The 15,834-nt window shown below is 38.5% G+C and overlaps 1 protein-coding gene across 1 annotated transcript; it reads left to right on the forward strand.

The window, feature by feature from the left end:
- The first annotated feature begins 5,345 nt into the window (after positions 1 to 5,345).
- snx4 (sorting nexin 4) lies at positions 5,346 to 15,602 on the forward strand. The gene is made up of 14 exons (XM_020635679.3): positions 5,346 to 5,505; positions 6,229 to 6,353; positions 7,774 to 7,915; positions 8,083 to 8,232; positions 8,629 to 8,676; positions 8,916 to 8,971; positions 9,199 to 9,271; positions 9,487 to 9,548; positions 10,427 to 10,492; positions 10,640 to 10,729; positions 12,556 to 12,655; positions 12,839 to 12,984; positions 13,482 to 13,596; positions 13,750 to 15,602. The coding sequence occupies exons 1-14, from the start codon at positions 5,413 to 5,415 to the stop codon at positions 13,795 to 13,797; spliced, it is 1,314 nt and encodes a 437-aa protein (XP_020491335.1). The 5' UTR covers positions 5,346 to 5,412; the 3' UTR covers positions 13,798 to 15,602.
- Positions 15,603 to 15,834: the final 232 nt, after the last annotated feature.

Raw genomic sequence — 15,834 nt, forward strand, 5'->3', positions numbered from 1 at the left:
GAAGACCGCTGCACCCCAACATAAAACAAAACACCAGAGGGAAAAAAATGTACAGAAAACCTTTCAAAAAGGAAAGGAAGGGAAAAAAGCAAAGGATTTTCTAATCCATCCTTTATTGAGGTGGCTGGTTTTCGGCAGCGCAACCTTTTTTATGTGTGAGAAGCCTGGCCTGTAATTTGGATAGCCACGACGACCAGAGGGACTTGTAATAAAACGAGACTCTATTCTGGGATGCTCTGTAATAATGGACGCCACCATCCACTCCTCTTGTTAGAGATGGAGGGACGGATGGAGGGATAGAGATGGATGGATGGACAGATGGGCATCACATAAGGACAGAGTGAAAGACAGATGGACAAGGAATGGACATGAGCATTTTGAATGACAAAATAAAGGTCAAAGAAAATGAGAAAAACCTCAACTGATAGATGTATTGAGTCTTGTTTGACAAATAAAATGATTGAGTGGACTGACAGATAAAAGGACAAATGGATAGATGGATCAATGGATAAACAACTAATTAAATCACCCAATCTAATCCTCTCAAACACCCTTACTAATATAACTGTTGTGATCAATACTTGGCAGGACCTCAGCACTGTAACAAGTCCCTGTGGTTGGATTTCTGCATTCAGACACCTCTCTATAATCTCCACGCCATGTTAACAGTCACCCATTATGCACAAGGCCACAATTAGGAAATCACATTGGCAAATCCATCCTGTCATTAGAAGTGTCTATTGCTATTGCATTGTAATTACATTTTAGTAGGTTGTTATTACACCATTTAGAAGCTGTCTGTCTTACCTCAATCTCCTCCTTAATTGGTTATGCTGGTCTGTCCCGCCCCCCAGGGCCCGCCCACCTCTTTGACGGAACATTCCAGTGGTCTAAGCATTTGAAGCTGCAGAGTAGTACAACTGAGTCTAATACGCCACAGAATGAAAGAAATGAAGAAGGAGAAAGAAGTGGGCAGTGGCGGAGAGAGAATTTGGTGAAAGAGAGACAGAACTTGGGATGAAGAAAAAAGGAATGGAGCAGAAATGAGAGAGGGAAAAACTGGTGAAAAACACAGATTTCTTGTTGCATGACAGAATCCCTCCCAGCCAACCAAGGCTTGTCCTTTAATACCCAGAAGCCTTCATGTGGCTTCTCAACGATTGCACATGGGGCAACGCTGACCACATCGCTGCCACGCTGCTTATTATACTGCATTGCTCACACTCGCCATGTGTATTTGAATATGTGTGTGTGTGTGTGTGTGAGAGAGACTAAGTGCCCATGTACTGTAAATGCGTACAGATGCAAGTGTGCAAGCATGAGAGTGCTGGTTGGTAGGCAGCATCAGTCATGCAGAGAAGCGTTCAATGAGACTTGCATGTCTTAATTTGTCAGCAGCCATGGTGATGGATGGGAGGTAGAAAACCAGAGGCAATATTTAGAATGTGTTGAAGAAAAGGGTCAAAAGAGACAAAAGTGAAGAAAATGTACAGGATCACAAGTATTTCAACAGAAATACAAGTTGTGATTGGACTCATTATTTCTGAGTTTGCAGAAGGCCACCTTGAACATTGGGCTGACTAATTTGCATATTGACAAATGGCCGTGGAAGATGGCTGTCCACCAAAGAGTCTGGTTGTTCTTTGTTTGTTTAAAGCAGTGTTTTCCTTGCCAATGTTGCCAGGTGCTTGTCCAAATGTTGAGTCAAAACAAACAACAAAGACTACCTGGACCTGCTCTGAATGTAAAGTGTCACTTTTATAACAGACTATATACTTTATTAACCCTGAGGGGAAATTCAGTTTTGGCACTCTGTTTTGGTCACACAATAGGAACATATGAACACTAATGAAGATCAATGTTGGGATTCAGTGCCTTGCTCAAGGGCTCCTTCCCAGCAACAAAAATCCCAATTCCATACTGTACTTTGGTCCGACCGGGACTTGAACTAGCTAACCTCCAATTTCCATCCAAAATCCCTACAGACTGTGTTACGACTAGCTTTTGGGACTATATTGATATTTTGATTGTTTTATTAATTTTGGAAACTTAAATGACTGCTTTAAGGTTATAATGTGAAACATTCTGAAAAATTGATTTGAAGTATAATCTGATAATTTAGCTGCATGATTTTAAAGGTTGTATCAATAATTCTGAAACTGAGGGTCACTTACAAGAACTAACAGTTTGAACCATTTAAATACAGGTTAAAAGATATAGATTCACTTTTTTATTGGTCATTCCAAGCACAGAATGTCGATAACAAGAATACCAGAATGTATTTATTTGGAATAAGAAATAGGTGATGGACACTTTCTTAAAAAGGTAAAAGAATAAACTTATTTTTGGCTCCATACCATCCATACCATACAGGCTGACCCACTCAAACGCAGGCCGCGGTCAACACACCGCATGACTTTTTTCATCACCATCAAATCAAGAATAGAAAGATGAATGAGAGGAAATTGAAGGACGGAGAATATGACATGAATCAAAACATGTGTTCCCTTGTACTGACCACAAGGATTTCCTCTTTATGACCTTCGTGACCAGCCCTGTGTACAGCATACACATGAAGACACGCACACAAAGTTCAACCTCAGCTTCAAGACCTGTGGTCAAAGATGATATATATTCAAGGTATCTGAACCATTTATTAAATTATTCTCAAATCATTCAAGACATTTAAATCTGATATATATAAAAAAATAAACTAAATCTATTAAACTAAATAACGGTGCAGATAGATCTGTGAAGGAGAATGAATGAAGTTGTCTCGTTTTGATGATGAGCCCTGACAACTGACCCCTGAGACATGCCAGAACAACAAGGTTCAACTCAGTGCTAATGAGACTTAGCCTGAACCAAATGACGATTCAGTTTTTAGGCTTTTTTTTCTTTTTCTACTTACATTTTTCTTTTTAAATGTCCTTGTTCAAAATGCATCTTAGATAGCTGTTGGTGACAACAATTAAATTACCACACATTCTTAGTATAGTATACTCACTTGTTTGAAGTTGAACTCACTAAAACAACATTCTTTCTGTTATTTACCTCTCTGGAAGTGCACATTTGAATATTCTCCATCCTGTGATGTGTGTATATCAAACAAAGTATACTTTATTTTGTTTATGCGGCAACATCATGACAATGTTCATGTTAATTATGAACTAGTTTGACACCATATCCAATACCATAATGACTCTTATTGCTGATTTGTAAAACATATAATAAGATTCAAAAATGATGTAAAAATGATGTAAAGTATGACTTTGATTGGCAATCAACCCCCCCTTAAGTGTTATAATGGCTAGATGGATGGATAATCATATATCAGTAAACTCAACCTCAGTGATGTGCTGTGATTCTGCATCTCAAACTGATGTGTCACTTTACTAGGTTTTTGCTTCCCTCTACTGTTCATCTATAAATACAACTTTCACTATCAGGATGATTGTTTACTCTAACCTATGAATGCACAAAAAAAATAATGACTTAACCCCAAATTATAGTTAAAAAAGACCGTAGGGTGAAAGCAATACAATTTAGACTATTATTGCTAATATTGCTATATATTTCAGATTTTAATATATTGAACTGATCCATATAAAATAATGTATTATACTTGTTTTTCTTCAGGACTTATGACAGGCATGGCATGACTCAGTAGGAAATACATACAGACTCATCTGAAGTGACTCAGTATCTTTTTAAGTCAGAACATCCAAATATAGACAAGACAGGAACAAACAAACACTGTACAAAAGTTATAGTAGTTTGGTGTTAAAACTGTTTGTCTGAGGCACCAAAAAGTTGTGAAATAGACAATTACACTCATCGAAATAGGGCTTGAGGTGTGTGTGTGTGTGTGTGTGTGCACAAATGTGTATGTCTGCGTGCCCCTGTGTACCGACAGGAAGTGGTGGTGGCTGGTCTGAGGTCAGTGGCAGGAAAGAATGGTAACTATGCTGTTGCTGTGACTACAGTTGGTCACAGCACAGGCTTTGGGTTTCCTGACACGCTTTAGCTAGAAACCACATCCAAACAGCACTCCATCCATCCCTGCTGTATGTGTGACATTGATCATTTCACAGTAAATCAATTCATGTTAATGCATCTTAACTGGGTACCATTTCTCCCTGTAAGCTTTCCTTTGCCTCACTCTCTCTCTCTCTTTCTCTGTTTCAACTCACAGCACCCCTCTCCATGCCCAGTGGCATCTATATAAAATGCTTCCTTACTAAATGCTGCTCCACCCTTCTCTTTAAACATTAAACGCTGCACAACAGCGTGACCACAGGAACTAAAAGGCCGTGTTTCTGTGCTGTTTACTAGCCTGAGGCAAACCTCATCCCTCTCATTCACATCTGGGCCCACAACCATCTACAACCAATGAGAGATGGATTCCAATAATGTCAACAATTTGAGGATATTAATCAGTTAGGGACCCTTATTTCACATCACTTTACCAAGAATAGTTATGAAACAGTCAGATTTTTTTCACATTTGTGTTTTTCTTGAATGTCTGCTGTACTGTTTAGCATGTTTTGAGCTGATAAAACTTGAATTTTCTTCAATTTTAAGGCTTTACCTATTAAAGACGTGTTCTAGCTCCACTGTCTAATATACATAAGGTACACACTGTCTCCTCTTTCAACTGCTTTGTAATCACTATGAGATTTATTTTACACATGAGAGTCTAGAAACAGCATCAGTTTCATTTGAGCACTACTCAAATATTTAAGTTTAGTTATTTTCTTCCAGAAAGGAACAGAAGTAACAGCAGCACAATCAAAGGCATGAGTTCTGGGACCAAAATGGAAAATAACTTATCCCTAACCACTAGATGTCAGTCTTGTCAAAGGAGCCTTTTGAACATGCAAATGATGCCAAAGGAGGGTAATGGGTTCATCAATTCAGCAGAGCTGCATGGAAACTTTCTCAAGTGGAGCAGTTTGAACCTTCATCTTGTTCAGTGTCACATTTACACAAGAAAGCTGCAACTTTGGGCAGCTTTATTAACAACAATAACACTCTGTAGGCTTCTTTCCACTATGGTGAATTGCAATGTTGGAGCAATATCAGTATCAGTTTAAAGTATTCATTATTGCATGTTGTGTTATTGTGGCCTTTATTGACCTAATAATATTATCTGACTAATTCCAGGAATGATTGATAGTTTAATTACATAATTTTAACCATTGTAGAAAAAAAATAATGTCATTTAATGTGTTATTTGATCTACTTCTTATTTATGAGCAATCGATCATCTGATTTTTTTTTTTATTGATTAAAAAAAGTGCTCAGTGATCTCTGCTCTCAGTCTGAACCGCGCATGCGCATAGCAGACCGAGGAACCAGCCCCCTGTCTGCCAGCTCAGCTGACAACAGCAGCACCTCGGAAACCAGATAATGATGGCAGACTCTGGAAGTAACGAAGCAGTGGCTGTAATCGGTAACACCGATATCACTTCAACGGAATCCGAAAACAACTTAATAAACACGGTCGTACCTTTGGTTATTCTCCATGACCTGTATTTGTGCTGTTCAGAAGCTTGTTTAACTTGTGAAAACTTTCCTCTAAAAGGCCGGGACGTGTTGTAAAGGTTAGCTGTGAGTTAGGTAGACATACAGAAAGTGCTGTAGCTGTATGGACGTGAACTGGTTTCAGGGCGAAATGTCACTACTACCTCTGCAAGCAAACCTTAATGTCACAAAGTTTGGCTAAGTAGCTTTTGCTAAGAGCTCGAAGCTAAGTACGCAAACTTTACTCATGACGTCAGCTTGCTAGCTAGCAAGTCTCAAACACAACACCTAAAGTTTGCTGGGATTAAATTAAACCGAGTCCTTTGTGTCCTGCATGTCTAGTCTAATTTGTTGAAGTTTCGATAACAAAATAACTTTAGCATATCTAAGAGAATAGCTTTTTTCCCCCTAACTTTGTGTAGGGAGTAGTATCTTGTCCTGTCTTGTGACCTGCACAAGTCTGCCATAACCCTGTGTAGAGAAGCACTAATCAATAACAAAACAGCTGTCTGTCCCTCTCTGTTCACCTCTAATGCCTTTGATTAATAGAATACATTTAACTTATTTATTTATTTATGTCTCTCAGACCCTGAGTCCTGCATGCACCTGTCTGTTCACCTGATCTCTTATGCATCACATTAATACTCTTTGTTAGTAACCTTTTTGTCTCCCTTGTTCACTGTTTCTTTCTTGTCTGTGTAGATGGTGGAAAGAGGATCATCTCTGTTAATAAAACTGGAGATCAGTGTTTCAGAGGCAGAAAAGAGAACAGGGAAGAACACGGTTAACATGCAGGAAACCTACACGGTCTATCTCATAGAAACACGGTAGGTCATACACTTTGTTTCCTCATTGAATCAATTGTTTGAGAAAAACCTACTGCTACTTTGCGTGGTATTTAACATCTTTCAGTACCGTTGAAGTGGGACCACTAACACCGAAAAGGAAGTATACACTTTCACCTCTTCATTTCCTTTTGTCCGTTTACTGTTAAAGCTAAATGTTGAATGGATGTTCAGATAGGTGACAGTTGAAAGGAAAAGCAGTCTAGTATGAATCATTTCAATCCTGATTAAAGGAGTCTCTGCAGGATGGCAATGCCCCATATCTACAGGGGAATGAAAATGATGTGAATCATACTGTGTAGTAACCAGATCTCAGCCTCATTTGCGCCCTATGGGAGACTTAAGACCTATGGATTATAAAGTTCTTTAAACACAGTAAGGAAATATCTAGTAGTTTCTAGTCCCTGTAAGTGAGTTGCAGAGACTCTAAAGAGTCCAAGACACATTGTAACTAGTATTGCCTGACACTGTTGTATCTTTTTTTTTAACTATCTGCAGTTTGGAAACTTCAGACAGGACGGGGATCCTCTGTGTGTCTTATTGTCTGATTGGATTCTAAGGTGCAAAGATAGCTGAACATGAAATCAGACCTTGAAATATATTTAGACAAAATATGATAACTGTAACTTTTACATATTGTTTTTGTATATAACTTTAATGTTTGTAACAGTGTGTGGTGTAAAACTTTAGTCAGTGGATAGAATAAAAAGTTGAATAACTTATAAGTTTAATGAATTTACTTAACCAAGTGCAAAGCAGCACTAACTTGGTAGACCCCCTCCTTTTTCAGTTTCCATTTTAGAAGCAATCTGAGTTTCACTGAAGAAGTTTTGTCTATAGGTATTGAATCTTTTTAAATAGTATCATAACCTATTCACCTTTTACAAGATCATTTATAAAGTAATATCTGATATAGTGAGAGAAAATCTGATACCGATATATTGGCTGATATCTTTCTTTGGTCTGTGTTTGATCTTAAGCCATGGAGAGATATACACATATGATAGCGTTTATCCGTGAAATGCAGTTATCAAACACGTGTGGAAAAGATGTGTAACGAAGACAAGATGGTCACTCAACTGGAAAGGAACCGCTAATGTACGTGCGTCCCCGCTTGTCACTCTAGAGATTGATAATGCTCGTTGCAATCCATGTAGCGCCCTCTGCTGGTGAAAGAGAACTGCAAGTGGAATACAATGAAACTCAAATGAAATGCTATTTGGCTGGTGAATAAATCAAGTCATATATTATCGGCTGGCTGGTTAATCGGTCGGGCTCTAGATAGATTTTTCATTTTGTGTTTCACGTTGTTTAAACAAGTACTGTAGTTCAAATGTTTTCCCGCTTCTATGTCCTATCATACAATTGATACCTACCTTTATTTACATTCATGACTCTGTAGTCCAGCTGAGTCTGTCCCAGAGGGAAGTACACCTGCAGCACCTGACACCCTGTGGAGACGCTATAGTGAGTTTGAGCTGCTCAGAACGTATCTCCTGGTCACCTACTCATACATCATCATCCCCCCTCTACCAGAGAAAAGGGTGAGTGACACAAAAAGATATAGGATTTTAAAGAAAAGGGTTCAGTAAATATGATTCATTTTCTGGGCTATTACTCATTGAATGAAGATTTGAAGTTGGTGGTATACATCTGCTTTGTTTGAATATGTTCAGTAACATTTGAACTCTATGGATTGTGCTTCTGATAGGCCGAGTTTGTGTGGCACAAGCTGACAGCAGACAACCTGGACCCCGATTTCGTCGAGAGACGGCGAGTTGGTCTGGAAAACTTCTTGCTGCGAGTTGCATCACATCCTGTCCTTTCCAATGACAAAATCTTCTTCCTCTTTCTGACGGAGGTTAGCCGTTACGCTTTTTACACCAAATGTCTCACTAAAGTCTTTCCCCCTTACTTATGCAGGCAGACACACTCTCACACACTCATAGTATCGAACAGGGATTTCATTCTGAAGCATTTTGAAGCACTAGGGCCAACAGAACAAGAGGCTGCAGTGCTGGAGGATACAGACACTAAATAAATAGATAGGAAATGCCATATTGAAAAAAAAAAAGAGAATTGCTTTAAACTGAAATTTCACATTTTGAACTAGTCTTCTTTCTGTAGCCTCTAGGAATAAGCTCTATTCATTGCCTCTTAAGGCGTTATGTTGTTGCCAAAAAGCCCAGATGTTACACGGTGTGGTTGATAATCCTGTCTGTTATGTGTCTGTCATCTGTCAATCATCTCTCCACAGGAGAAGGGATGGAGGGAGGCTGTTTTGGAGACAGGTTTCCAAGACAAGGTAAACATTTAGACCTGTTTTTCTTTGACACACTGCAGTTGATTAGTACCTTCATGTACCTTCTGCTGAAGTGCTTGAATATGAATTATGTTGTTGACATACACTGACTGCGTTTCAGTGTCTTGGCAGGCTTTATGATATGCAGATTGCATCATAACAGAGTACCTTGTCACAGATTCTCCTGTGTTGCCATATGCTTGATAAAACCCTCTAAATGTGAGTGTTCTGTTTCCTGCCAGGTTGACTCCAGACTGAAGTCTCTGAGTGCGAGTTTCAGAGTCAAGAACCCTGACAAGTACGTATCAAATAGACCAAAAAATATTAAAAACACAAGTTTGCTTATTGTTCTGCCAACGACAGAATGTTTGGTTTAATTAAAATCTCTGATCTCAGTGGCAGAACCAGTAAGAAGACGCGTGATAATTAGAGTTTAAAATTAGAACAACACAGACTGAAACAAAGAAAGAAAAAGAGTTGGTCTAATGCAGCTTGATATATGATCTCATTTCTTTTGTACTTCAGGCGATTCACAGCATTGAAACAGTACAGTGATGAATTGAACACTGTTATCACTCAGTTACTGAGGGTGCGGGCGGTGAGTTTCAGCAAACACAAAAACACACACAAACACAAATATTGTCTGCTTTAGTTTGACCAGTGGATCAGGTTTTTTTAGAATCTTGTAGTGTGTAACCTGAGCATTTATTTCATGTAGCCGCCCTATTATTTATTATGATGTTTTTAGTAAGGAAGCATCCGAGGTAAACACAAATGTTTTTAGACTATGTGATGTGATTGCTGTCTTTCTAGAGAGTAGCAGACAGGCTGTATGGAGTTTACAAGGTCCATGGTAACTATGGCCGAGTGTTCAGGTGAGAATTAACAACTCTTTCTTTTCTACATTCATTTTACTTTAAAGGTGCACTATGTGGATTTAGTAGTGAAATTTGAAAGTTAGAGAAGTGAAACAATTGTATGTTATATTTTCTGAACAAAATACACAAACTTTCCTCATAAATTGGTCCCCTGGAACACTGTTTGGAGATAAAAAGCTACCAGTAGAGTTACGGTTTCACTGTTGCGGGCCCCCCTCCATAACTTCTTGTGTATCATTTTTATCTTCAGACAGTTTTCCAGGGACCAAATTTTCCTCTGAGGACAGTTTGTGTATAGTTATGAACATATAAGACAGAATCTGTATACTTCTCCAACTTTCACATTTCCCTACCAAAACTACATAGGTCACCTTTAACTCTTAAACTCTAAATTTAAATTAAATAAAGCAAAAACCAAACACAATTTTAAGTAAAGAAATGTGATGCACAGACTGAATCCAGCAGCCTTTTAGTTTAAGTTTATTTTAGAAACATTTACTCTGTCATACTGTACATCATTTCAAATTTCCATTTTGTGTGTCCTCAAAAACCACACGTTATTTGTCAAATAAATGTAGATTTACACTTCTTCTTTAAGTTACTCATAAACTGATGCATCCAGCAAGTGGAGGAACAGGGTTGTTCCCTCATTATGGAGATACTTTGATTCAGAATTCTCTTTTGTTGTATAATTTCTGCCCTATGATAGGGAAAGTGTATGTTTCACATTCTTTGATAATACTTGAAATAGTCACTTTTTTTTTTGCTTTTGAGAGTAATTTTGTAAATCATTACATGTAGAAGTGTGTTTGTTAACATGTGACACAAAGTGTTTTAGAATGGTCTTAAGTGCTCCTCTGTTTTTGTCTCTCCAGTGAGTGGAGTGCGATAGAGAAAGAGATGGGCGACGGTCTACAGAGTGCTGGCCACCACATGGACACGTACTTAGTCCACTTCAGATTCTCCCTAATTAATACTCAGACACTACACTGCACTGTTAAATGTGTTTTCTGCATAATTGGATTATCATTAAACCACACATTTCTATTGGTTCACTGATGATTCTGACTTTGTGTGCGTTTACACAGGTATGCTGCATCAATAGACGACATTTTGGAGGAAGAAGAGCATTACGCAGACCAACTGAAAGAATACCTCTACTACACCGAAGCTGTCAGGTAAGTTTTTAATCATGGTATCAAAGAGAGAGATACGTTACTGTGAAACTGTGTCTACTCCAGGGTGATCTTAAGTGCTTTGGTACTAGAAGAACATTTTGAAAAATGGCAGAGGAGTTACCCGCACGCCAATTGGACTGGGCTTAAAAGCCACAAAAAGTCCACAGGACGAGATAAATACAACAATAATCTCTATAATTAAGACATGAGACTCAAAGCAAAAGGTGCTCACAGTACAAACAAGTGAAATACAAACAGCAGCAAACGTTTCAGTCCTTATTTCACTTTTTTGAGTTGGTGTGCGGCGGGTTTCTCCTCTGCCGTTCATTGAAGACAGAGACACATACAGTACTTTATATTGAGCTGAATAAGAAACATTTCAGTCAATATTCAATATGAGTCAGTTAAATTTACGCTGTCTTTAGAATTTAAAGATTATCAGAATGGTTTGCTTGTTGATATTAATTTCCATAAGGTCCACATAAATGTTTAAGTCTGCACACGTCATTACTTTAGGTTTAAAGAAGTCTTAACCATCACCATGTTGGAGTTCATATTCAGGCGTCACACATAAGTGTATTCAACGTGCTGGAATGTTCTGGTCTGATTGTAATGTATTCCACTATGACCTTTAGTGCGGGGCTTAAATTACATCAGACTAAAGGCGGCATGATTCCTTGATTAGTCTAGAATTGCAATGATTGGATGAATAACCAAAATTGGAGAAAGAAAATGAACTTCTAAGTAAGTGATAATCATTGAGGCATTCTGAAGCACATGTACCAAACATTTGACTCTTTCCGGCTCCCATGTGGGAGAATGTGCTGCTTCACACGATAAAGCTCCTGTGAGGAGTACTACTGGTGAAGAAATGAATACTGATGATGTATCTTTATGAACTACATATGCAAACAAGACCATCAGAGACAGGATGGAATATTATTACTAATGACTGAAACTGCTGCTACTGCAGGGTAGGTGTCAAGGAGATTAACTGCACACTGCTAAAACAGCTTTTTTATGGCAAAGACTCGTGATGAGTGATACCTTCAACTGTAAAAAACAAAACAGGACATGAGTACAGTACGACACCAGCTTCCACAGAGGTCGTCAAAAAGAAAGTTCTTTTTGAAAGTTCCTCACAGGAGCTTTAAACAAAATATTTCAAAGTGCCGCCCTGTGATGTTTTGTTGGACTTCTTTTATGTCTATACATCAAATAGTATTTTGATGTATAGATTCATCTTCATTAAAATAATCTCCCTGTTACTGATAATACAAATATTTGATGTAAGTGTTGGCAGAGATAATACCCACCCCCTTCCAAACTGCTTGCTAGTATAACACAAGTTATACTAAACTAGATTTTGCCATGTCAATTAAAGGCATTTTAATCATGCAGAGTCCCATGGTCTCTTTTAACCATGTCATTTCCTCTTCACAAGAAGAATACCTGCTAATATATTTATGTTTGGTATAAGCTTGACCCATGAAGGTTTTAGATCGGTCCAATAAGTAATCTACTACAGCTTGATGTTCTTCTGCTAAATGTTGCCATCATTCTTGAACTTCATCCAAAACAAAGCAGCATGCAGCAGCACTAATGCAAATACTTTAGACATGTAAATCTTTAGCTTTCAGTATAGCATGCAATGCAAACTTACAAAAAGCACTGATGAAAGGGCTCTTTCTGCCTGGATGGAGATCAGTAATGTCTGACTTTATGTGTCATTTCTGTTTAACTGTTCGGGATGCAAGTTGTGATTGGTTGATTTAAAACATTTTTCATCTCATCTGTGTGTGTGTGTGTGTGTGTGTGTGATGAAGGTCAGTGTGCAGGAAGCATGAGTTGGTCCAGTATGAGTTGGAGATGGAAGCTCTGGATCTTGCACATAAGAAACAGCAGAAAGAAGAGCTGGCTACAGGGGTAACACAACAGCACTCTCACTCACATTAACTCTACAATTTCTTGTTTTCCCCTACACGACTGAGGCATAATACAAAATGTGTGCCGCTACGTCAAGCACAATATATTGATTAACAGATTTAGATGTGAATCAAAGACACTTTGTATTTCTTGATCCTGATTTTCTGGTGTGTTTGTGTGCAGACGGTGCGAGTGTTTTCCCTGAAGGGGATGACCAGTAAGCTGTTTGGCCATGAGAGCCCAGAGCAGAGGGAGAGCAGGCTGGCAGCCTTGGAGCAGAGTATCCAGGAGGGAGAGCAAACGCTGAAGGAGAAGAACACAGAGTGCCAGTGAGCTCAACACCCATCCCACAATTCTCAATTTGTTTTTCTTGAAAATTAGGTCTTTGAAATGTATCTGACTGGCTGACTTAGATGTCTGTCATGTAACTATCTTCACCATTTCAAAAATCAGTTAGTGGTCGATTTGTTATGCACACTTTTTGCACTTAATTTGGATAATGACTGATGACTTGATTCAACCGTTTAATTAAAATACACTCACAAATTACCACAACTTCAGGACAAAGAGGGTTGCAGCTGATTATCTATAAGAAGATTTGTTCAAAGTAGTGGATAGTGTAAGGATCAGCACCCCAAGATTTTTTTTAAACAACCTAGGCCAGTAATGAAAAAGAAGGAAAAAGCACATCAATAAATACAGAGCAATCCAACCACCACATTGTTTGTTGACATAATCCTTTGTCTTTCTATACTCCCCCCTGTGCCTCCTCTTCCACTAAATGACTCACAGCGGCATGTGTCTTTGTTTGTGATTGTGATTTCAGAGAGTTTGTGCGAGCTGCCTGGGAAGACATCGAGCGCTTCAAGGAGCAGAAGGACAATGATTTGCGGGAAGCTCTAATCAGCTATGCCATTATGCAGATCAGCATGTGTAAGAAGGTATGGGTCCTGTATTGTTTGCTTTTCTATACTGCTTTTTTGTGAAGTTTGTTCATTAAATTCATTCTTCTGCACTGTAGCTCCCCATCTGTTTTACAGAAAATGGTCTTGTTTGTGCTCTCTCCTTCACTCTCTCAATCTTCACTGTCTCAGGGAATCCAGGTGTGGTCCAATGCCAAGGAGTGTTTCAACAAAATGTGAGCCACTTCGCAGCCAATCACTCTCCTGCACCAAAGCAATAGTCAGACAGATTGTTCAGAGTGGGACCTGCAGTCTTATGGAGAAATTCTGACTTCATTTCCTTTTGCTACACAGATTTGAAGCCACTTGACAGGACTCTATCACATTTTCTCTCTCGCAACATGCGCGCGCACACACACACACACACACACACACACACACACACACACAATTCACACAAACGTTTCCAAACCTTTAAGATCCCTGTGTGGTATTCAGATACGATTCTGCGCAAAATTCACAATGCAGATGATTCAAATGAACAAATGTCCATCTTTTGCTGCAAATCTGGCAGCATGTCCAAGAGGAAAATCCTAATGTGTGATAACTACCCAGTAGGAATAGCTGTGTAGTTTATTTCAGTTCTTATACTTAAAGGTCTTATCTCTTAAAAAGGAAGGTGATGGAGTGAGAGCTAGTGGTTCATATAAAACTGCAACAATTAGAAGTCTGAGTTCAAACATTTTGAAAGAAGGCCGGATTAAGAACTTTTTTTTTTGTACATCAGTGACCATCATTCAGCCTGTTTGGTCTAATTTTACACTTTAAAACACAATGTATTGTCAACTACACTCAAAACAATTATCTTAGACTTTGATGATGAGTCACCGACTGTATATTTAGGTCTGTTGAATTTCTAATTGACTCTTTGGAAGAGACTCTGTAATCTGTATCCCCAGACCTCCTACATGTAGCAGAACTGAACAGTGAAACATAAGGGAATCATTGTGAGGATTGTTGCTGTACTCTTCTACCACTACTTTCTCTCAGGCACAAATAAGATCAGGGATGCTGTAGCTAAATTTAACATGAAAAGTTGACGACAATTCTTAATTCACTACCTTCCTGTCTTTGGGAATGTTATCTGATAAAAATGTCAGCTAATGAATCAGACCAAAATAATCAGAGAGAAGTGCAGGGCAACATGGGCAACACTTAAGGAAGTCCCTTTATAGTTACAGCAGGTTTCCTTTTCTTGAATAAGATGTTCTACACTTCATGCTGAAGTCAGTCTTTATGCTGCTATTAATCAATAGCCGACCAAAGAGCCTTCAACCTGGTACTTGTACGCTGTGTATTTCAGGAGGAGACAAAAGGAGAAGGGAAGTTAAAGATGTGGATCTTTTTGTTTTGTGCTAAAAGCATAGAGTCAAAAGTCATAAAGGCTTTGCACAGTTTCAGTTACAGTAAAGCCTTTTTTAAATATCTTGTCCTCCTTAATGAAGGCCAGAATCATGGTGCCCGCACACGCTGCCTGATGTACAACGTGCACCAAACATGAAAATCAAGAGTCTTTTCTTTGACTGCCAGAGCCTCTAGCCTTAAGAAGAACATTGGTTTTGCACAAAAGGGTAGAGGTTAGATTGTGAAGACCAAAACGTTCTTTCAGCCTCTTTCTTTATCACCAAATTATATAATCAGCCTTAGTTCCAAGAATGCCTCGGGTTACTTTTTTATGAAAAATAACGACCAAATTTGTGAACATTTTTAACTATGTTTGTTTCATCCTTAAGATCTGGCTCACGAGATCTGCTCTACATTTAAAATCTGCCACTATTGCTTTGTTTTCTGATCTTCGTGTTAGGAGGACAAATGGGTGTAAAAATCAATGCGACATGTAAGTGAAAATAATAACCAATCTAATGAAATGATCCCAAATTAAAGCTTTGCTGTACGTTTTTATTATAAATAAGCAACAAGAAATGAGATTGTTTTTTTATGTAATCATTGTGCTAAGACACTAATAAAAATATTTCTTTTTGTAACTGTGTGCATTGCATTTCTATAACCAATAACATGCAGAGGAGTCTCAGACTATACTGAACATCAGGAACATGTGGTGCTGCACTGAGACAGACTGCTTGATGACTCATTTTTATATAGGAGTAGTTTCCTGGTATTTTGTTTCTCTTTGTAGTGAGAGGATGAAAAGGAACTGGCTTTAAATAAGCACTTATTAAATGTCAGGCTGCCGTAAATCAGCTGTGTCAAAGTAAT

Source organism: Labrus bergylta, chromosome 13 (assembly GCF_963930695.1).
Source record: "Labrus bergylta chromosome 13, fLabBer1.1, whole genome shotgun sequence".
NCBI lineage: Eukaryota > Metazoa > Chordata > Actinopteri > Labriformes > Labridae > Labrus > Labrus bergylta.